At 36.9% G+C, this 22,314-nt stretch overlaps 1 protein-coding gene across 1 annotated transcript; it reads right to left on the bottom strand.

Moving 5' to 3' along the window:
- Positions 1–18,811: 18,811 nt before the first annotated feature.
- LOC149156880 (serine carboxypeptidase-like) lies at positions 18,812–21,025 on the bottom strand. The gene is made up of 6 exons (XM_089444897.1): positions 20,930–21,025; positions 20,734–20,835; positions 19,745–19,833; positions 19,345–19,603; positions 19,048–19,181; positions 18,812–18,961 (listed from the first exon to the last, which is right to left on the bottom strand). Exons 3-6 carry the CDS (start codon positions 19,766–19,768, stop codon positions 18,812–18,814), a joined length of 567 nt encoding a protein of 188 aa, XP_089301023.1. The 5' UTR covers positions 19,769–19,833; positions 20,734–20,835; positions 20,930–21,025.
- Between the last annotated feature and the right edge of the window lie 1,289 nt (positions 21,026–22,314).

Here is a 22,314-nt window from a genome sequence, read left to right as displayed (position 1 = left end):
GGGTTGAGACTTACGGCCTGCTAATGGGCACCAAGGTTAAAAAAAAAAGGAAATCAGAGATCCTATTATAATGGGAGATTCAACAATCATCATTGAATCCATGATCAGTAGAAGAACCCCTCCAAATGTTGCCATGCACCAAATCCTCAATAGAATAAGGCAAAATATGGAAGACCTGGGAAATGTCACTTTTAAACACATATTGCAGGAAAACAACAGCTCTGCTGACCACCATGCCAATTTGGCGGTAGCCAAGTCTAAAGGGGAAACAAGAGTAGCTAAGGAGGTGTTCTTCACACCTATTCCTTAGTCCTTTCGTCTCTGTTTGAATTTCATGTCAAAAATCTCTTCCATCGATTATATTACAAGTTTCAACACATATGTGATCTGTTGTACCCATACTTATCCCCACAGTGATTCCCTTACGACTGACAAGTCATGGAGATCTCGTGACTCCACTCGCATCATACTGCGCAATTTCTGCCCTTCCATCCACTCTAAGATACACATTTTTCCTCCAATCGAACTCTCCCAGGTCATCAACTCTTCCCAACTGATTTGGCCTTCCATCGCTCCCCCCTCTCCTTTAAATTTCAAGCCTCCCACTCTTCTCTTCACTCCTCGATCTTTCTCTGTTCTACAGGTTGATCACCCTCTCTAGCGTGCTCTCTGTCTCTCTGTTGTCCCCTCCTTTCTTCTCAGCCTACGCTCCTTCCTTCTTTGTCGTGTTCCCTCAGGCCTCTCATTCCTTCTTGCTCCCCCTCTCTACGATCCCAAGCCACCTGCAAGCTCGTTGCCTTTGGATTGCTTCCCCTTCTCCCCTCATGCTCGCGATCCCATCATGAGCCTCAAGCAATCCTTGCTTCTCTCTCCCTTTCTCGATCCGCCAAAATATTCTCTCATCTCTGGCCTCTTTCTTCTATCCTCCATTTTCGCTTTCTCTTCAGTAAAGCTTGAATCCTTTTGCTTCCTGTTTCGATTCAAGCTAGCAAAACGGTGCATTAATCAAGGGAAGTTGGCTCTTCGTCTAATCAACAAGATGGTCCATAGGCATCATCCTATCAAGCTTCGAGGAACAACAATAGTGCCTTCATCCAACAGAGACACCAGGAAGAACCATCATACCACAAAGGATCATATTTTAAATCATAAGACAACAAAAGGCCACTCAACGATGGACTTAAATCCAGTAGATCGAGCTTCCCAAAATGAGAAATGCGCTACATGCCGAGCTAACAAATTCATGATTGTTAAGATAAGAGAGACAATCCAAGACTTGAAGATTCAAATGAGGTCTGAAAACTTAGCTTTGAAGAGACAATTGGAGAGTCAAAAGGCTAAAATAGACTCCCTTACCAACAAGTGCACTCACCTTGAGGAGACAGTTAGCTACCTCAAAAACATTACTCTGAATCAGGAGGGAGAAAACTCCAAATATCAGAGCAGTAAATAGAGATCTCAGCAAGATCAATCTGTAAACAAATATTAAAATGCCTCATAAGTGTTTTGAAGTTTCTACAAGTTATGTTATGTAAGTGTCTTTCTTGCTTTCTCAGTTTGTATGACAATATGATAGAAATGTAGTTGGAAACTCTGGAATTTTTGGATTCATGTCTAAAGGTACCTGGGACTGTGTTCTTGATCTAATCTCCTTCATCATGACACTTTCCAGCCCCATATGTATCAGGAGCTTGCTCCTTTTTTTTTGGAATATATAAAACCATAACCGATCTTGTAATATATATATATATATATATATATATAATTGTTAGAGAGGTTCAATGTGTTGTTATACAAGGTTTATTGTTCCTGTGTTAAGTCACCATGATGTTAAAGTTCAACTTAGGGTTGGACATCTTATTGATGGATGGTCAATATTCATCAGCTAAGGCAATTTTATATTTTAATTAAACTTAATGAGTAATGGAAAATTTAATTCACACATTAAGAGTATGCCACAAAATATTAATAACTACATTGGTAGAGGCAATCCTTGCCTACACCCTATGTTCAACAAATAATCTAAAAATACATAGAATTGTATTTATATGGTATATGGGTTCAAAAAATTGTTTACTACAATTTTTATTAAGGCTTCTAGTAAGCAAGTGGCATTATAGTTTTAATGAAGGTATGCAATATAGATATTTATTTTGACAAAGTTATTTTTTAAATGATTTTAATGATGGTGGGAGTTAGAATTTTTGTTTTCTTTTAATGACTTCAAATACCACCTTCAAGGCTTTTATCATTTTATAATTATCAAGAGTTTTTTTGAAGACACAAAAAGTCTTATTGTTAGTTAGAGACACCAATATATGGTTTTTAGAAGCTTTTGATACTAGTGCGATGTCAACATGTTTGTACATCTACATGTGGTAGATGATGTGGAAACCAATGCCAGATATCACTTCAAGGGTGATACCTTGTGAGCATGCAAGGCCTTCCTAATCTTACCAAGTCATCCTTTACCTTCTACATGAACAAGAATAGAGAGATCTTACCAAGTTATCCCTTACCTTCTACACGAACAACAATAGAGAGAGTAGAGAAACCTTACCCTCCAATTGGGTTTGCTTTTGAAAGGGTTTCCAAGGTTATATCTTGGTGTTATTGTGGTAAAGCAACCTTACCCTCCAATTGAGTTTTCTTGTGAAATATTTCCAAGGTTATATCTTGGTGTTATTGTGGTAGAGCAGCCTTACCTTCTAGTTGAGTTTTCTTGCGAAAGGGTTTCCAAGGTTATATCTTGGTGTTATTGTCATAGAGCAGCCTTACCCTCCAGTTTAGTTTTCTTGCAAAAGAGTTTCCAAGGTTATATCTTATTGCTATTGTGGTTTGTGCGTGATTTTTTTATTTGTTCTCTCTTCTCTGTATTTTATTACATGCACAAACAAAAAATAAATAAATTTAAAAAATCTAAGGAAAATTAACCCTCATAGTATAGATTTTATATTTTTGTAAATTCTCATTTGTCTAGTGGAATATCCATGGTAGTTTACGATTAAAGAATCAGTGGAAATAAGTGCATGAGAAAGAGATGATCACCTAACTCTTAAAGCACATAGTGTCAAGTTGTTATGGTCCTAAAATAATATAGCCAATGCCTCCTCCACATATAATAGTTACCAATATTTAGACGAGGGAACTCAAAGTGATCATTATTGGTGCAAGAGAGGTAAAAATTGACTAAATGTCAACATTGCTCCATCCAAGAAGGAACAAGCACTATTATGGGCATCGAAAATACGGATGTAATTGCAAAAGAATAAGTGGAAACAAAGAATTGCAACTTCTCAAATCTATTTTGGTGTTGAACAAGTATATTAACCTCATTTTCATTTTCTAAGATCATGCAAAGAGCTATCTATTTATAATAATTTTCTTCCCCAAGAAAAAACTGCACACATTGTTTGTGCATGATTGCACTTAAAAATGTGTGATCAACCATCCATTCAAAAATCTATTTATAACAAATAAATTTAGAATGTTTCATTTTTTAATTTGTGTTTAACAATATTTGAAACTAGACAATGCTATAACATTTCTAGAAAGGGTAGATAATAAAATGGTGAAACCATATGCTATTATAAATATGGGATAAACTAAAAATAAATTCACTTCCAAATTAAATTTAGCTTTAAATTTTTTTAACTCTCTAATATCTGAAATTTATATTCCTCTCCCAACATAACTTCATAATTGGAGATCAACATAAAAAGATTTAACGATGGAAATCTAAAATTACTGGACAACCATGATTCTCGGTGGAGTTCGTTATGTAAGTTGGTGATGCTTTGAATCAATCAATTAATTTCTTGAATTATTTTGACGTATATGAAATTCAAGAATAAGAATATATTTTAGTTAAATGTATGTGTATCAATCTTCTCATATATAATAAGATCATAAATTATATCTATTTTTGTTTAAATCCAAAAATAAATTTTAAGGTTAATATAATAAATTGAAATTTTAGATTTCATTGAGTGATATAAAATAATCGAATATTTGAAATAATTGAATATTTGAAATGGTGGCCTTATATTCGATGACCGGAGCAGGATGGAAGTTAATAAAGATAAATTCTATCGGGCTTCAGACCCAATTGGCTGCAGCCCTCAAAGGTGAGGCTGTTCACAGCTACTGTGTCTTCCGTTGAAATGGACTCATGCAAAGTTTAAGTCTACCCTTTGATATCTATAAAGATTGTTCGTAATTTGGACCTGGTGATTGAGGACAATTGTGATTGCAAGTTTATCGCTTGCATATCGTCTATGCTATGACTGTACTGAAGATCACTGTCAGAAAGGGAGGCTTGAAAGCCAGCCGACTCAACAGTAAACTGTATACCTTTTTGATATTAATATATACTTATCTTCTTTTCTGTGTATTATTATACACTTCAAAACACACTGTCGAAGTTTTGGCAAGGCTGCTGGGTGTTCAGATTGCAGAAATTTTTTCGATCTTTGTCGAGTAAAAGTAGTTCCAGGGTACCAAATTCAACCAGCAGGGTACCTAATTCGGTTACTGCCAATACAATGCACATCAACAAATGCTGTTTGCATCCGTAGCTGAAAGGGAGGTTGAATAAAAAGTCATTGCAGGCATCTCAGCTGAATAACAAAGAGAAATCTCCTCTTCTCACCTGCACTCCAAGAAGTGAACATGACGTTGTTGTTGATTTGACACAACAGCAAGAAAAGGACGATAGAGACAGGCTAAAAACATGTCATCTTGAAGGCTATGACAATAGTACTGATGAAGAGTTGGGAAGAAAAGCTAGGGCAGCAGAGGGACAAGCTCAATTGCTGTTGCTGGAAGACGTGGAATATTTAACAAAATCATCAGTAAAAGTGAGTCTTTATCGGAAGGCAGAATCAGAAAATGTGAATGTAAAATTATTGCAGCGTAAAGTTAAAAGGCTTCTTCAGGAGAAGAGAAATCTTTTTCTCCAAGTAGCCTCTGCAACAAGAAGCAGAATAGCAGAAAGATGTGCTGCCAAGGAAGCTCTTGAACAGGAGAAGATTGCAATGCAATCAAGATTAGAGAAAGAGTGGGAGGATAAGGTGGCCAAGATCAAGATGGAAGAAAAGCGATGGAAAGATCGATTACAAGATTTCGTGGAGAAAAATGTTGCTATGCAAAGGCAAGTTTCACACTTGACTAACAAGGAATTTACCCATTTAAAAAGTCAGGTTGGAAAGTCCGCCGAGCTTAAGACAAGATTAATGGAGGCCGGGAATGAAATTGCAGAGCTAAGACAATCCTTGGCAGAGTCCTGCCAACGAACAAAGGAAGTGGAGGATAATCTACAGTCAATACAGAGATGTTATGATGAAAAAGAATCGGAAAATTATGCTCTACAGGGTTCAGTTATAAGATTACAAGGATCTTATCAGTGGATTAAGACAAGTTGTGCTACAAGATACAACACAAGAAAAAGTAAAGAATGATCACATGATCACAAAATCCCAACAAGAAGAACTGTTGAGTACTGCCTCTATGACCTGCACTGAATCCCAAGACATGGAAAGTATTGATTCAACTTTGCTGTCATATCATGAAGAGATTTGGCCTTCATTTTCATCCCATGAACAGGAATCGAGTGAGGTGCAGGAAGAGATAAAGCAGAAAATTTGAGGTGCATGCTTCTGGGAGAAAAATTATCTTCAAGAGAGATTAAGTGGAACTGACAACTAATTATGTAAATTGGGATAAAATGTATTAGTTATTAACCAGTTAGTTTGATACCAAAACAGTAACTGAGGAGACTTATATAAAAGTGATGAATGCCTGAACTATAATAAGGAGAATCATTTATTAATTGAATAGAGATTCTAATACCTTGCCCTATGGATGTTTATTTGACACTCTGTCAGAGTTTTTACCAATTAAATCCTTAAATCCTAAGTTATTACTTGTGTGGTTGCATTCAGTTTTTTTTCGGTTTCATTTCTTTCTTGTTGTGTAACTTCCATTAACTACAAATGGTATCAAAGCTTAGTTGAGTTGAGTTTGGGAGACAAATACGTGCCAGTTGAGTTGAGCTTTTTGGAGGCAAATACTTGTGAAATGTGTGTGAAAGAAAAAACGCTGCATAAAATCCTGCGTGATCATCTTTGAGGCGATTGCACCGCTGTCAAGGAAGGCACTGCTCATCTTTGAGGCGATTGCACGGCTGTCAAGGAAGGCACTGCTGTGTCGTAGCTGGAAGAGCTTTCCCCCAGAGCCTTGGAGCTATTGTTGGCTTGCAAACCGAGGGCTGCGTGTGGAGCTGTTGCTGGCTCAAACCCATCAATAATTCTGCGTGCTTGCTGGCCTGTCCAAATCCGCCAGAGGAAGCAACACTGCATGCCGTCGCTAGCTCGGTCCAACTGTCTGCTAGGTTTTTTTTGTCAAGCGTCCAGAACCGGAGCAGAGTTGTCAACTATCTGCTGGTTTTTTGTGTCAAGCGTCCAGAACCGGAGCGGAGTTGTCGTGGGGTACTAAAAGACAAACGTCGAGGAGGGGCTCCATTTGTTGGCCTGTCCAAATCCGCTAGTGGAAGAGCCGTTGAGGAGGGACCCCAAAGCCTGGCTTGCTTGTCGCCAGAGGAAGTTGATCAACAGAATACGTCTCGGTATTTAAAAAAAAAACCAACAGAAATTATAATCTTTTGTTGCTAAGAATTCGGTGAAGTTGAATTTTTTTTGTTTTGTTTTTTGGGTTGAAGTTATTTTTTATTTATTTATTCTTTTCTTTCTTTCTGCAAGTTGAATTGTTTCATGAAGAAATCAATATCTGTAAAAGAAATTCTCTCAAGTAAATACAAAATTAAGTTTTTAATCTTAGTTGAAGGAAAAAATTAGGATTTAAAAATGGCAACAAAATTAGGTTTTTTTGTTGAAAAGAAAGAAACCCTAGTTGCTAGGAGATTTTGGTGAAATTCAACCCTAGGAGTACAGTTTATAAGCAAATTAGAAAGAAATGGCCAGGATGTCGAATGCAAAGTTCAAGGTGGAGAAATTCACCGGCAAGAGAAATTTTGCTCTTTGGAAACTGAAAGTTATGGATTTGCTGGTGCAACAAGGGTTGCACAAGACATTGGATGGGGCAAATAAGAAACCTGCAAGCATGACTGATTCAGATTGGGAGTACTTGGATGCTCGAGCTCTCAGTGCCATCATGTTATGCCTAGCGGATGAAGTTCTCTTCAACATTGTTGAAGAAAGTACAACTTCAGGTTTATGGGAAAAAATGGAAAAATTATATATGACAGAGTCATTAACCAATAGAATTTATTTGAAAGGACAATTGTACAGTCTTCGAATGGAGGGTTCAAAAGTTGCAGAACATTTGAATGTTTTTAATACACTTATATGCCAATCAACAGATATGGAAGTTAAAATTCAGGAAGAAGACAAAGCTATAACCTTGTTGTTTTCTCTGCCCCAATCATGGGATCACTTCATAACTTCAATTAGTTTGAGCACCACTGATTCTTTGAAATTTGAATCAGTTGCGGGAGCTCTCTTGTCTGAAGAAGTACGAAGGAAATCCAACACTGAAACAACCGCATCAGAAGCCATGATAGCTAGAGGACGGTCATGTTGGGTATTTTTAAATGGGGAAAATACCAAAAACCAAATGTTCAACCAAACACACAAAGGCAATGCTCTGTTTTTCCTTCACAGGATCTTTTGTGCACAGACAACAAAAAAAATTCACAGAGAGACAGAGTATTTCACCACCATAAGAACATTCTATTCATTAAAACCTGATGCAAAGATTTACCACTGTAAAATCCTTTTTATATTCACTGGTGTGAAAAACAACTTACTGCTGTAATAAAAAGATTTACATAAGTTTACTGCTGTGAAAAACAAAATTACACAGGCTTACAAAAATTCACGCTCCACCATTTCCTTTATCCACTACTTGTCCAAAACCAAACATGGTTTTTCGGTTTTTACTGCATCTTCGTTTTACAATGCTCCACACGAAAACATTACAACATATTTGTGCACTGCTGTGCATACACCCTCTGGTTCTTCACATTTTACACACTGCTGTGTGTTTTTCTTTTTACTGCACCCTCGTATTTTTACGCTACTGTGAACACACCAAAAAAAAACTCCCATGTGCCATACATTATATTTTTTAAAAGTCAACACACAAAACATGAAACTTATTACATACGATTTCCTATTTAATACATGCCGTATATAAATATATATAAAAACATATATTATAACATGCCCATGCTCATATTAAAAGAGCCTCACCAAAATCTTCGTACCACTATTAAATTCTTTTACCTACGGCGGTCAACCATAAACCTTTTACTCCACGCAATAGCTTTAATTTGATGTTGGTCGTATGCAGGTGTGCAGCTTTAATCAATCAACGGCGGAAAAAGGTGGAGCAGATCCGACGGTGGATAACCATATCGGAAGACCAACAAGTGCTGAACGTTATCACCCGAGAAAATGACGTTGGAGTACGTCAGGGGTGAACCACGTGTCAGCCCCAAATTTTCTCGGGTTCGATCATCGGAAAATCCCTTTCGCCTGAAGTCAACCCGAGAGCTTTCCGGCGAGGTTTGCTTAACGTTTTCTGGCAGCTGCGTTGAAAGCGTACGGCAGCGTTGAAATTAGATTTCAACACTCCCCTTTAATTTCAACAGCTGGGCATTCGGTCATACCCAGACACTTTCTCAAAAATTCAAAGCTTTTCTGATCTAGTGGCTTTGTCAAGATGTCTGCGACCTGTTCCTGAGTCCTGCAATGTTCTAGGACAATTTCTCCATTGTTCACCAATTCTCTGATGTAGTGAAACCTTGTATCAATGTGTTTCGTTCTCTTATGAAACACTGAATTCTTTGACAATGCAATAGCTGAGCTATTGTCACAAAAGATCACTGTCACTTTTGCCTGCTCTTGGCCTAAGCTTCTCAACATTCTTCTCATCCAAACTCCTTGACATGCTGCTGCTGTAGCTGCCACATATTCAGCCTCTGCTGTAGACAATGCTACAATGGATTGCTTCTTAGAAGCCCATGAAATGGCTCCTGAACCCATATTAAAAACATAACCGGAAGTGCTCTTCCGATCATCTACACTTCCAGCCCAATCGCTGTCTGTGTATCCAACCAAATCTGAATGTTCTGAGGCATGATATAAAATTCCAAACATTTTGGTGCCTTTGACATACCTCAAAATTCTCTTTGCTGCCTGCCAATGTGCCTCCTTTGGCCTCTCCATGAATCTGGAAATTAAACTGACAGCATACATAATGTCAGGCCTAGTAGCTGTTAAATACATAAGGCTGCCCACAATGCTTTTATACAAACTAGGATCAAAATCCTTGCTGCTGTCCTCTCTGCTGAGTTTTAATCCCATTACTGTGGGAGTGATTGCTGCCTTGCATTCTTCCATCTTAAATCTGCCCAAAACTTGATTTACATATCTTGCTTGAGATATAAAAATTCCTTTTTCATTTTGATCTACTTCTATGCCTAAGAAGTATCTCAAGAAACCCATATCAGTCATTTCAAATTCCTTTTTCATGACTGATTTAAAATTCTTAATGAGCTGATCATCATTACCTGTGAAAATCACATCATCAACATACAAAACAACAATTAAAATTTTACCATCTTTTTCCTTGATGTAGACTGTGGGTTCTCCTTCACACTTGTCAAATTCATTATCCAATAGATATGAATCTATCCTGCTGTACCATGCTCTTGGCGCTTGCTTCAGCCCATAAAGAGCTTTCTTCAATTTGCACACTTTGTGCTCTTCACCTTTCTTCTCATATCCAAGAGGCTGTTCAACATAAACCTCTTCCTTTAACACTCCATTTAGGAATGCTGACTTCACGTCCATTTGGTAGACTTTCCATTTGTTTTGAGCTGCTATGGACAGCACTGCTCTCACGGTTTCCATTCTTGCAACCGGTGCGAAAGTCTCCTCATAATCTCTCCCATACTGCTGCTTGTAGCCTTTGACAACCAGCCTTGCTTTATGCCTTTCAATCTTGCCTTCAGCATTGCTCTTGGTCTTGTAAACCCATTTCACACCAATGACTTCTTTGCCTTTTGGTAGCTCAACCAAATCCCATGTTTTGTTTCTCTCTATGGCATTGATCTCCTCATCCATAGCTTCTATCCATTTCCTATCTTTAATAGCTTCTTCAAAATGAATAGGATCATCAACATGACAAAACAAGGCAAATAAGGAATTCATTCCTTCTTCATAAATTTCACTCAAGTTTCTGAACTTCTTACCTCTTTCATTTGGTGAGCAAGTGCTTGAAGATGCACTTGAATTTCCTCCTTGTGGTGTGCTTGGAGAAGCACTCTCATTGATCCTCAATGGTGTCCCTTGTTGTCCTTGTGTTGGCGCTGCTGTTTGGGGATGCATTTCAGCCACCTCCTCTTCATCTTCATCATGAGACAAACAGTTCTTGACATTCACTGTTTTCTCTATGCTTCCATCCCAAGCTTCCTCTTCAATAAATTGAACATCCCTGCTGACAAAGAACTTCTTGTTAGATGGAATGTACAGCCTGTAGGCTTTGGATTCATCACTGTATCCAATGAAGATGCATTTCTCCCCTTTGCTGTCCAACTTCCTCCTTCGCTGATTTGGTATGTGTGCATAGGCCACACACCCAAAAACTCTCATGTGGGTGACTCCTTGATTTCTCCCACTCCATGCCTCTTCTGGCACTTTGTTCAAGACTGCTTTTGTAGGACACCTGTTCAAAATGTACACTGCACAATTTACAGCTTCAGCCCAATAGTCATTTCCCAAATGCTTTGCCTTTAGCATGCTCCTCGCCATATCCATGATGGTCCTGTTCTTCCTTTCAGCAACTCCATTTTGCTGCGGAGTGTACCTTGCTGTAAACTGTTTGTGAATTCCATTTTCTCTACAAAATTTTAGGAATTCCTTGGAGATATACTCACCTCCTCTATCAGTTCTCAAAACTTTTATATGCAGCCCGCTTTGGTTTTCCACAAATGCCTTGAAGTTTTGGAATTTCTCAAACACTTCACTTTTGTTTTTAAGGAAATATATCCAAGTCTTTCTTGTAAAGTCATCAATGAATGTTAGGAAATATTGGCTGCCAGCTAATGATGGAGCTTGCATTGGTCCACACAAATCTGAGTGGATAATCTCTAAGGGTGTCTTTGCCCTTATGCTCTTCCCTGATGGAAAACTTTCTCTATGTTGTTTTCCCAATATACAACCTTCACAAAGGCTGTCCGGCTTCTCTATCAATGGTAATCCCTTTACCATTCCTTTCCTACTCAATAAGTTTAGACCTCCAAAATTTAGATGCCCGAATCTCAAGTGCCATAACCAATTCTCATCCTTTGGCACGCTTTGGAAGGCCTCTTGGGTGACTGCTGCCATTTCCCTTTTGTTCTTCAAGTCTGCCCTGATCCGGAGAGGGAACATCCTGTTCCTTGTCATCTTCACTTCAACAATGCATCTTTTGCTGGGTGGTATATCCATGATGGTGCACACATCATTTACAAAGTAAACATTGTAACCCTTTTGGATAAGCTGTCCAACACTCAATAGGTTACATCTCATTCCGGGGACATAGTAGACATCTGCTATGGTTTTCCTTTCTCCTTGCTTTGTAAATATTTTTACCTCCCCTTTTCCCATAACAGACACTTTACTATCAGTTCCTAGTGTGACCTCTGATTTCAAATTCTGATTTAAGGCTGAAAAGAGGGCTATATTCCCTGTCATATGGTTGCTGCAACCTGAGTCTAAAAACCATATGTCCTCACTATGTGTTTCAGCCATGTTACAAGCTAACAGGACATTTTCTTGACTGCTGTTTTCTCTTGTAACATTTACATTTTGTCTGTTGTTCTTATCATGTTGTTTCTTTCTACAATCACTAGCATAATGTCCATACTTTTTGCAATAATAGCATTGAACATTAGATTTATCATACCTTTGTCCTTGAGCATGAAACTGTTCTCTTTGTTGGCTGCTGCCTTGGCCTTGGTTCTGATTTGGATTGCTGCCTCTTCCTTGTGCATTTGATGGGTTGTTCCTTCCACCTCTGTTCTGGCTTCTGCCTCTTCCTCTTCTGTTTCCTCTTCCTTGACCTCTTCCTCTTCCAAAGGACATCTGGGTCTTGAAGGCTTGCTCAAGGGATGAGTTTTCATTCCTACTCAACCTCTGCTCATGTGTTATCAGTGATGCATGTAGCTCATCAACTGAATAGCTTGAGAGATCCTTTGTCTCTTCAATGGTGGTGACTATGGCATCAAACTTTGAGGGTAAAACCCTCAGTATTTTCTCCACAATCCTTCTATCTTCAATGGTTTCTCCATGAGTTCTCATTTGTGTGATTACACCAATCACATGAGTGAAGAATGAGTCAATGTTATCTGACTCCTTCATGTTCAAGTTCTCAAAATCCTTTCTCAGCAATTGTAGCTTTGTTGTCTTCACTCTCTCCATGCCTTGATAGGCTGTCTTGAGGGTTTGCCATGCTTCATTTGCTGTCTTAGCTGCTGCTAACCTTGGAAACACACTCTGGTCTACTGCTAGATACAACAACATACGGGCTTTTGAATCCTTCTTTCTATTGCTCTTCAGCTGATCTCTCTCTCCCTGAGTTAATGCATTGAACTCAGTTTCATCTGCTGGTTCTTCAAAACCTTCCTCAACTATTTCCCATAAATCTTGAGAGGCAAACAGGGCTGTCATGGTTATTGCCCAATAGTCATAGTTCTTCCCATTAAACTGTGGGAGCTGGGTGTTAAACAAACCCATACCAGTGCTTGTGCTGGCCATTCCTTGACTGTGTATTTAAAACACTGACTGTCTCTTCAATAACAAACAAGATAGCTATGAAGAATACCTGAATCCTTTGTTGTCTGAGTCTTCTGTCTGCCTGAGAAGTTTTGCTGCAGCAACAACCTTCTCCCTTCAGCTTCTTTAACTTTTTTAAAGAGCCTAAGCCTGCTCTGATACCACTGTTGGGTATTTTTAAATGGGGAAAATACCAAAAACCAAATGTTCAAACAAACACACAGAGGCAATGCTCTGTTTTTCCTTCACAGGATCTTTTGTGCACAGACAACAAAAAAAATTCACAGAGAGACAGAGTATTTCACCACCATAAGAACATTCTATTCATTAAAACCTGATGCAAAGATTTACCACTGTAAAATCCTTTTTATATTCACTGGTGTGAAAAACAACTTACTGCTGTAATAAAAAGATTTACATAAGTTTACTGCTGTGAAAAACAAAATTACACAGGCTTACAAAAATTCACGCTCCACCATTTCCTTTATCCACTACTTGTCCAAAACCACACATGGTTTTTCGGTTTTTACTGCATCTTCGTTTTACAATGCTCCACACAAAAACATTACAACATATTTGTGCACTGCTGTGCATACACCCTCTGGTTCTTCACATTTTACACACTGCTGTGTGTTTTTCTTTTTACTGCATTTTTACGCTACTGTGAACACACCAAAAAAAAACTCCCATGTGCCATACATTATATTTTTTAAAAGTCAACACACAAAACATGAAACTTATTACATACAATTTCCTGTTTAATACATGCCGTATATAAATATATATAAAAGCATATATTATAACATGCCCATGCTCATATTAAAAGAGCCTCACCAAAATCTTCGTACCACTATTAAATTCTTTTACCTACGGCGGTCAACCATAAACCTTTTACTCCACGCAATAGTTTTAATTTGATGTTGGTCGTATGCAGGTGTGCAGCTTTAATCAATCAACGGCGGAAGAAGGTGGAGCAGATCCGACGGTGGATAACCATATTGGAAGACCAACAAGTGCTGAACGTTATCACCCGAGAAAATGACGTTGGAGTACGTCAGGGGTGAACCACGTGTCAGCCCCAAATTTTCTCGGGTTCGATCATCGGAAAATCCCTTTCGCCTGAAGTCAACCCGAGAGCTTTCCAGCGAGGTTTGCTTAACGTTTTCTGGCAGCTGCGTTGAAAGCGTACGACAGCGTTGAAATTAGATTTCAACAGGTCAAAGAAAAGAAGAGAAAACACAAGGGGGTCTTCTAGATCTAAATCAAAGAGAAAGAAGTGTAAGGAAAAATGTTGGCACTGCAATAAAATTGGACACCTGAAGAAAGACTGTTGGAAACGAAAAGAATCTGATAACCAGAAGAAGGAAGAAAATCAGGTTGATTCAGGTATGATAGACGAAGTTTTATTTATTGAAGAGTTATGTATGATAGATGAAACTTCATCTGTATGTAATGTCTCTCAGGGTTTTGAAAGCTGGCTATTAGACTTTGGTGCTTTTCATCACATGTGTCCACACAGAAATTGGTTTACTTCATATGAAAATGTAAATGGTAATTCTGTGTTTATGGGTAATAATGTATCATGTCAGACTGTTGGGATGGGAAATATCAGGATAAAAATGTATGATAACACAGTTAGAACATTAACTAGTGTTAGACATGTACCTGATTTGAAGAAAAAATTGATTTCTTTGAGAGTGTTGGATTCAGATGGTTATAAGTTTACAGGTCAGAATTGAGTGTTGAAAGTCTTTAAAGGCGCCCTAGTTGTTATGAAAACAGAAAAAGTCGGAAATCTTTATAGACTCGAAGGAAGTACTCAAGTCAATGAAGCAGCGATTGTGTCAAAAAAAGAAGAAGAAGAAGGTACTCGCCTATGGCATCAGCGATTGGGTCACATGAGCGAGAAAGGTCTTCAGGTACTGATGAAACGTAAATCACTTCCTGATTTGAAATCCTTGAAGTTGGATTTCTGTAAACATTGTGTGTATGGAAAACAGTGTAAACAGAGATTTAAAATTGGAAATCATAATAGTAAAGATATTTTAGACTATATTCATTATGATCTGTGGGGACCATCTCCTATTGTATCATATGGAGGTGCTCTATATTTTTTAACGTTTATTGATGATTTCTCCCGTAAAGTTTGGGTCTTTATGCTAAAAAAGAAAGTTGATGTATTCAATGTCTTTAAACAATTTAAAGCAATGGTAGAGAAAAAAATAGGAAAATCAATTAAATGTTTAAGAACTGACAATGGTGGTGAATTCACTTCAATAGAATTTGAACAATACTGTAAGAATGAAGGAATTGTTAGACACAAAACTGTTGTTTATACTCCTTAGCAAAATGGTGTTGTTGAACGTATGAATCAGACTCTTATGGAAAGAGCCAGAAGCATGATCAACAATGCTAACTTGCAAAAAGAGTTGTCAGCAGAAGCAGTATCCACTACTTGTTATTTAGTTAACAGATCACCTTCAATATCAATTAATTGTAAAATTCTTGAAGAGGTTTGGACAGGTCAGTCTTGTGATTATTCACATTTAAAGATATTTGGTTGTGATGCTTATTCTCTTATTCCTAAAAATCAGCGTTCAAAATTAGATTCAAAATCGAAATGTTATGTCTTTGTTGGGTATGACTATGCAGTGAAAGGATACAAGTTGTGGGATCCTACATCACAGAAGATAGTCATTAATAGAGATGTAACATTTGATGAGTCTTCTTTTTTAAAATCAAATGTTGAAAGAATTGAACAGGAACAGGTATCGCCAAATCAACAAATTCAGTTGGAGGCTAGACCTTTCGATGACAGTCAAAAGGAAGAAAAGACTTTTAGAGAAAAAGTTGTTGAAGATACAAAGGAAGTTGTTGAAGTTTCTGAACCAGTTCAAGTTTTTGAACCAATTCAGCAACCAGTCACTCTAAGAAGGTCTACAAGGGAAAGAAAAACTCCCAAAAGGTATGAAGATTCTGCTTCATCTTTTGCTTTGATTACTGAAGATGGGGCACCTTCTTGTTATCAAGAAGCAGTAGATGATACAGATAGCGAAAAGTGGAAAACGGTTATGGAAGAAGAAATGGATTCCTTAGCCAAGAACAATACCTGGGATCTTGTAGAACTTCCTAAAGGGAGAAGCGTTGTTGGGTGCAAATGGGTCTTCAAACTGAAACGAAAAGTTGATATAAGTATCGAAAGGTATAAGGGGGATTGGTAGCAAAAGGGTATTCTCAGGTTGAAGGTATCAACTTTCACGAGATTTTTTCACCAGTTGTAAAACTTGTTTCTATTCGTACTATGTTGGCACTAACTGCATTACTTAACCTTGAGTTAGAACAGGGAGATGTTAAAAAAACTTTTCTACATGGTGATTTGAATGAAGAGTTATATATGGAACAACCAGAAGGTTTTGTACAAGGTCACAACAGAAGATTAGTTTGCAAGCTCAGGAAATCATTGTATGGTCTGAAGTAGCCTCCCAGACAATGGTACAAGAAGTTTGATTCCTTCATGGTGAGCCAGAACTTTATTAGAAGCGAGTATGATCATTGTGTATGCTTCAAAAGTTTCAATGGCATATTCATTATCTTAGCTTTGTATGTTGATGATATGCTTATTGCAAGCAAAAGCATGGAAGAGATCAACAGGTTAAAGGCTCAGCTCTCTAGGATGTTTGATATGAAGGATCTTGGAGCAGCAAAACATATCTTGGGCATGGAGATACAGAGAGACAGAAAAAATGGTAAGCTTTGGCTATCACATCAGAAGTATGTGGAGAAAGTACTTGAAAAATTCGATATGAATAATGTGAAACCTGTTAATGTTCCATTAGCTTCCCATTTTAAGCTTTCTTCGGTTTTGAGTCCTAGAACTGATGAAGAAGAGCAGTGTATGTCTCATGTACCATATGCAAATGCTGTAGGCAACTTAATGTATGCGATGGTATCTACAAGACCTGACATTTCACATGCAGTTGGAGTTGTCAGCAGGTTCATGGCAAATCCAGGTGAAGAACATTGGTGAGCAGTGAAATGGGTGCTTCGATATCTAAGAGGCATAAGTGACCATTGCATCATCTTTAATGGTAGTGAAGGATCAGTCTGCGGATATGTAGATGCTGATTATGCAGGTGATTTGGACAAAAGAAGATCTACTACAGGTTATGTCTTTACTCTTGCAGGTGGAGCAATTAGTTGGATGTCAAAGCTTCAAGAAACAGTTGCATTGTCCACTACCGAAGCAGAATATATAGTTGCTTCAGATGCTAGTAAAGAAGCAATCTGGTTAAAGGGTCTACTTGATGAGATTGGAAGGACGTAGGAGAAAGTGAATGTACTTTGTGACAGTCAAAGTGCTATTCATTTGGCTACAAATTCTGCTTATCACAACAAAACAAAGCACATTGATGTAACATTACTACATGTAGGGGGGTTTTAAGACAATATTTAAGACAATATTTGAGTCAATTGTCTTAACTTAAGACAAAAAGAAACTCAAATATTGTCTTAAATATTGTCTCTAAGCGGGTGTCTCAAAATATAATGTCTCAAAAATTTGTCTCTATAAAGACAATATAGAACACATATTATTATTGTCTCTATAAAGACAATTTGATTTGTCTCTCTAGAGACAATTTCATTTGTCTCTTTAGAGACAATTACATTTTTGTCTTTTTAGAGACAATTCCATAATTCAAACTATTGCCTCTCTAGAGACAATATAAAAAATTATTTAAAAAAAATAAATGTCCATAATTCAAACTATTGTCTCTCTAGAGACAATATAAAAAATTATTTTAAAAAAAATAAATGTCCATAATTCAAACTATTGTCTCTCTAGAGACAATATAAAAAATTATTTAAAAAAAAATAAATAAAATCATTTTGAATGTTTGCTGGCCCGTATCGTTCTCACCTGGAACAGATTCGTAAGATAATAAGCAGGAATCTTCCACACAATACAGAGTTAACAAAATGTGCGTACGCCTCCAGACGCTTAGTATGCGCGTTAGTATTAGATAAAGATTCAATTCAGACAGGGTGTTAGTAGCTGAGTTCCAACATATAATTGATCAAGACACAATGTTCTAGTCGTAGCTGATCAACAATGCCTGCCTGTAATTGATGAAGAAATCTAAAATGTCCAGGAGTAGGATTTCTTTAGAAGGGTAAAATCACTAAAAGCATGATGCTTTAAAAATTTTAAGGCTTACTTCAGGTCTACTTCAGAGTAGCCTGTATGAAGGGTAAGTGTTTTGTTCCAACATGGATCCTTCCTCAAAGTGCATCGAGTAGTGTAGACAACAGCAGCAGCAAGCATTGATGGACCGTAGATAGTCCATGCGCTTTATGGACATATCTTTCCATGCCAAGCACTTAATGTCCAAGAGGCTTATAAAGGGATAAGAGCCAAAAAGAGGAAACAGGCATATTCAACAATAAAATAATAGAACGAACGAGAAGTGAAACACAGCTAAACCACATAGCCTCCAATTCAAATATAAGTAGACAATACTAGCATCTGTTGTATGATTGCAAACAACATAAATGTTTTCATGTCATTGTCAATAAAATTGAATGTAGGCTAAGAGCATCATGCTTTGAATTCCCCGAGACTCTCTCAACCAAATATTTTTGTTGAATTTACAATTTCTTTCATCCAATTTACAATTTCTTTCATCCATTAGGACATCAGAACATGCTGGAATAAGAACACAGGACATACTATTCATGTTCTTGAATATAACTTTAACACCATGTATAATCATAATTCCACAAGGCTTGGTAAGCAATAAGAAGCACTATTTCTATACAGTTAAAAAGTGGCCATAAAAAGATTTGACACAAGTTAGCAAGACTGATGGTCCCAATGCACAATTATTTTGCCAAATCAAAAAATACACATCTTTGGGGATGCACACTACTGCAAATCTAGGTGAAGAGAGCAATTCTCCTAGTTAAGCAGATAACTAACTCTCGAAATTCATCTCTGGCATCTCCGTCACTATCTTTAAAATTTGAGAATTGTCGTCAGTAATACTTCCTTGAGTCCAGCATTTTAACATCTCCAAGGCTGCTTTTGGCTGATCCATTGGGACCATATGACCTGCATCATGAACCTGGTGCAGCAAAATAGAAGATTCCGTAAGGAAGAAATTATCTACTTGTACAACGAAATCAAAGATGATCATCGAGTGCCTTTTACCTTGAGAAAACTAAGTGGTCCATAACTGGTTATTAAACCTGCTTCCTTATCGTCTACAAGGAAGGATTTTGTAGGTGCCTTCTTGAAATTCTCACTTCCAGACCAATCCATGGAATTCACCCATCTTGAATTGCCTGAAAGACACATAATTTGAACAATTAACTTTCAATTTTGAAGATTAGACTGACAAGCCTGAAAAACACAACTGCAAATAAGTTAATAATAGACTTAACACCCAAATCATAAAGTCATTGTCCAAAACAAAAACAATATGTTATATGTATACAGTATCATTACCTAACCAATTGCAAATGAGATCATATTCTCCTGCATAAACTAGCAACTTAACACCATCCTCCAAGAGTATTGGAATGCCAACTTCCATATTCCACATCCAGTCAGTAAGCATAGCTTCATAAACCAAGGGGCTACAAGAGACAAATTTTCGTCTGCCAACCCCCAGGGCATCCCTAACGGAACCCTGGTTTAAGTAATTCTCCATATTTGAAAAATCATAGCACAGGCCACCATTGCACTCCTTCTGAACATCATCGTACTGCAAAATATAAAACAAAATAATGAAAACTAATATCGTAAGATATATAAAACAACGATGACAAACTACATTTTAAGATACAAAATGTTGATAAAATAAACATAATGTCTGGTTGCCCAGTATTTAGAATTTAAGTCTTACATTGATATTCCCAGCTAATGCCATAATGGAATTGAAAATTGAGGTGCACACCAAGTATGATGCAAAGCATGTGACAGTCCCTTTGGTACCTGGCAAGTTATCACACCAGCTATAATCAGAACCTACATTAAGAACTTTCGATAAAGGATCCAGCATAAGATCAGCCGTAACCAGTTACTTAAAACACTTCACAAATGGTAACTAAGGATCATAAAGCAAATAATATTTAGCCATCAAGCTTCTCGCAATTTAAAACATAGTAACAAGATTTCAATATGAACACATAGAAATGTAGTTCATTAAACAAGGTATACATCTCATAAATATGAAAATATGCATTTAGTTCCAAATTTTAATAGGATTTCAGCCCCATGAAAAAATATTCCTTGAAATTTGATGACTAGTTTATATTTATAGGTGTCTATTTCTGAGATTTTTGGGCTGTTTTTTACGGATTAAAGGCCTACAAGCATCAAATACATGAGATATATTATCAAAAACGATAAAAAGTGGACCATACTGCAAAATGTTTGTAAAAACACACAATAAACAAGAATGAACTAACTAGAGGAGGGAAAAGCATCACCTATGCACAATATTTTGAGATCCAGATAAGCCTTCACTACTGTTATGGAAAACGCTTGCACAAACAACTTAAAAATGCATTGAATATTTCAAAAACCACATCAACAAACAAGCCTTCCATAGCGGATAAGTGTTCAAAGCCCTTAACACAAATTTTATGGATTGTACTTGCTCATTATGTACTGAAGCAAACACAGTTCAACCAAGAAGAATGCTAGATTTTCCATCTGAATAATAGATAGTACGACTTGTCAGTACAACAGGGTATTATTAGGAATACAATAAAGAAAAGTAATTTAAAACATGAATGCTAGATTTTATGAGGCATTTTCGAAAGTAGATTTGATCAATGCCACACAGGCTGCTTTCAACAATATAAAAAGTGGTGTCATTCAAAACTTTACCACTTTGTTGGAATCAGCTGCCTTTAGAAACCTGAGGAGGAATACATATGGCCGAGTGGGAACTGTAAGCTTGAAGTTCAGTTGCTTTAATATCGTAGACTCCTGCGAAGAGTTATTATCAATTGATCAGTCAATCTGAATGTTTGGAGACTATGTTGCAATCAATGACAAAGAATTATCAGTTAGAGCTAATTACCATGGCCACTATCTATTCTGACGTGCATTCATTTGGGAAGATGCGGATGAAGTCATTGACCTGTAGCCAAGTATAAACCAGCTCTTATCAATATTGTGTTACCTATTATAATATAATTTTTGTGTTGATTCCAGCATAAAGCATAATCTTTTGTAGGAGTAGATATTGTTGGTGTATGTACTTTTATACAGCCAACAAAGTGTTCTTTTAATTAGATATAAACACATCCTTTCTTACAGATGTCAGCAAGTCATCCTACATGTGGAGGACAGACTTCTTCATATTTACTAGCTATAAACATTGTAGTGATAGCAAGTAATGGCAAATTCTTCCTTGCAATACTCTGAATAGAAAGGTATCTGTCAATGATGTTCACAGTGAGATACAACGTCTCTGGCATTAATTTGTAAATTTAGAAAAGTCAAAAATGCATGTGAAGAATGTAAATTTGTAAATTTGTCAAAGAAATAATGAAATTACAATTAATTTAAATAAATATAAAAAAACCAAAACACAAACTTTTTTGGGTGCCAGCACACTAAGATCCTGATTCCTTATTCATAAGATGGATACATTAAAAATTGAGAACTTAGATGCTTTACAACCTAAAAAATTAATGAAAATCGTACTTCCTGCTTAATAAATCTAAGGTTAAAAAGGATCTGTGTTGAATATCAATCCCAATTATCACTTGTGTTAGCTCTGTAGTTTTCCATCATTGGTTTCTCTGTAGTTTTCCATCATTTAGGTGAACCCAATGATTTTGTTAGTGTATAGGCTTTAAGCAAAACCATAATTTTGCATCTTTGGAAGAACCAATAAGTTTATTTAGACCCTAGGGAAGAAACCACCAAAGGCATAGAGATCAGAGATCTGAATCCATCAAATTGATTTCACTAGTTTAGATTCATCTTGATTCTTAACCCATAAAAAAATCTGCAAAGTTCATTTTTGTTTGAAGGTGCAAGCACTTCAAATTTGCAACTTGAGGTTTTTCATCATCTTGACACGTGATAGATTAGACATTGTTAAAATGGATCTATGTTAATTTATTTTTTTTCTTCGAACATAGCATTACACATCCCCAAACCACCTGGACTATACAATGTGCTACTCTAGACAATAAAATCAACATTGTTGAAAATATATCCTGCTCAGAAGTTAAAGAGAGAAGCCTAAATAGTTTGCCAAGATAGCAATTCTTCAATAAAATAAATGTCAAATTACAAATCCATTATCAGTAATTTTTAGAGGTGTAGATAGTCTTCATGTCTAGTCAACAGAGATATGCTAGCCCTCTTGCTTACAGCAGGCAGGGGGCTAATGTACATATATCCTAAGTCTCCCACTTACAGTAGGCAGGGGACTTACACATACATATGCTA

Source organism: Pinus tabuliformis, chromosome 9 (genome assembly GCF_031772625.1).
Source record: "Pinus tabuliformis cultivar Carrire ecotype Pingquan chromosome 9, CPIR1, whole genome shotgun sequence".
NCBI classification, from domain to species: Eukaryota; Viridiplantae; Streptophyta; class Pinopsida; order Pinales; family Pinaceae; genus Pinus; species Pinus tabuliformis.
This window is presented reverse-complemented; position numbering and strand designations above follow the sequence as displayed.

What these genes read in the sequence shown, in the direction of transcription:
- LOC149156880 (XM_089444897.1), bottom strand. Translation starts at nt 19,768, where the DNA reads ATGGCATTAGCTGGGAATATCAAT. An exon ending in TCTCATTTGCAATTGGTTAG is followed by an intron (nt 19,182 to 19,344) that starts GTAATGATACTG and finishes TGTGTCTTTCAG; the next exon opens with GCAATTCAAGATGGGTGAAT. An exon ending in GACCACTTAGTTTTCTCAAG is followed by an intron (nt 18,962 to 19,047) that starts GTAAAAGGCACT and finishes TTGCTGCACCAG; the next exon opens with GTTCATGATGCAGGTCATAT.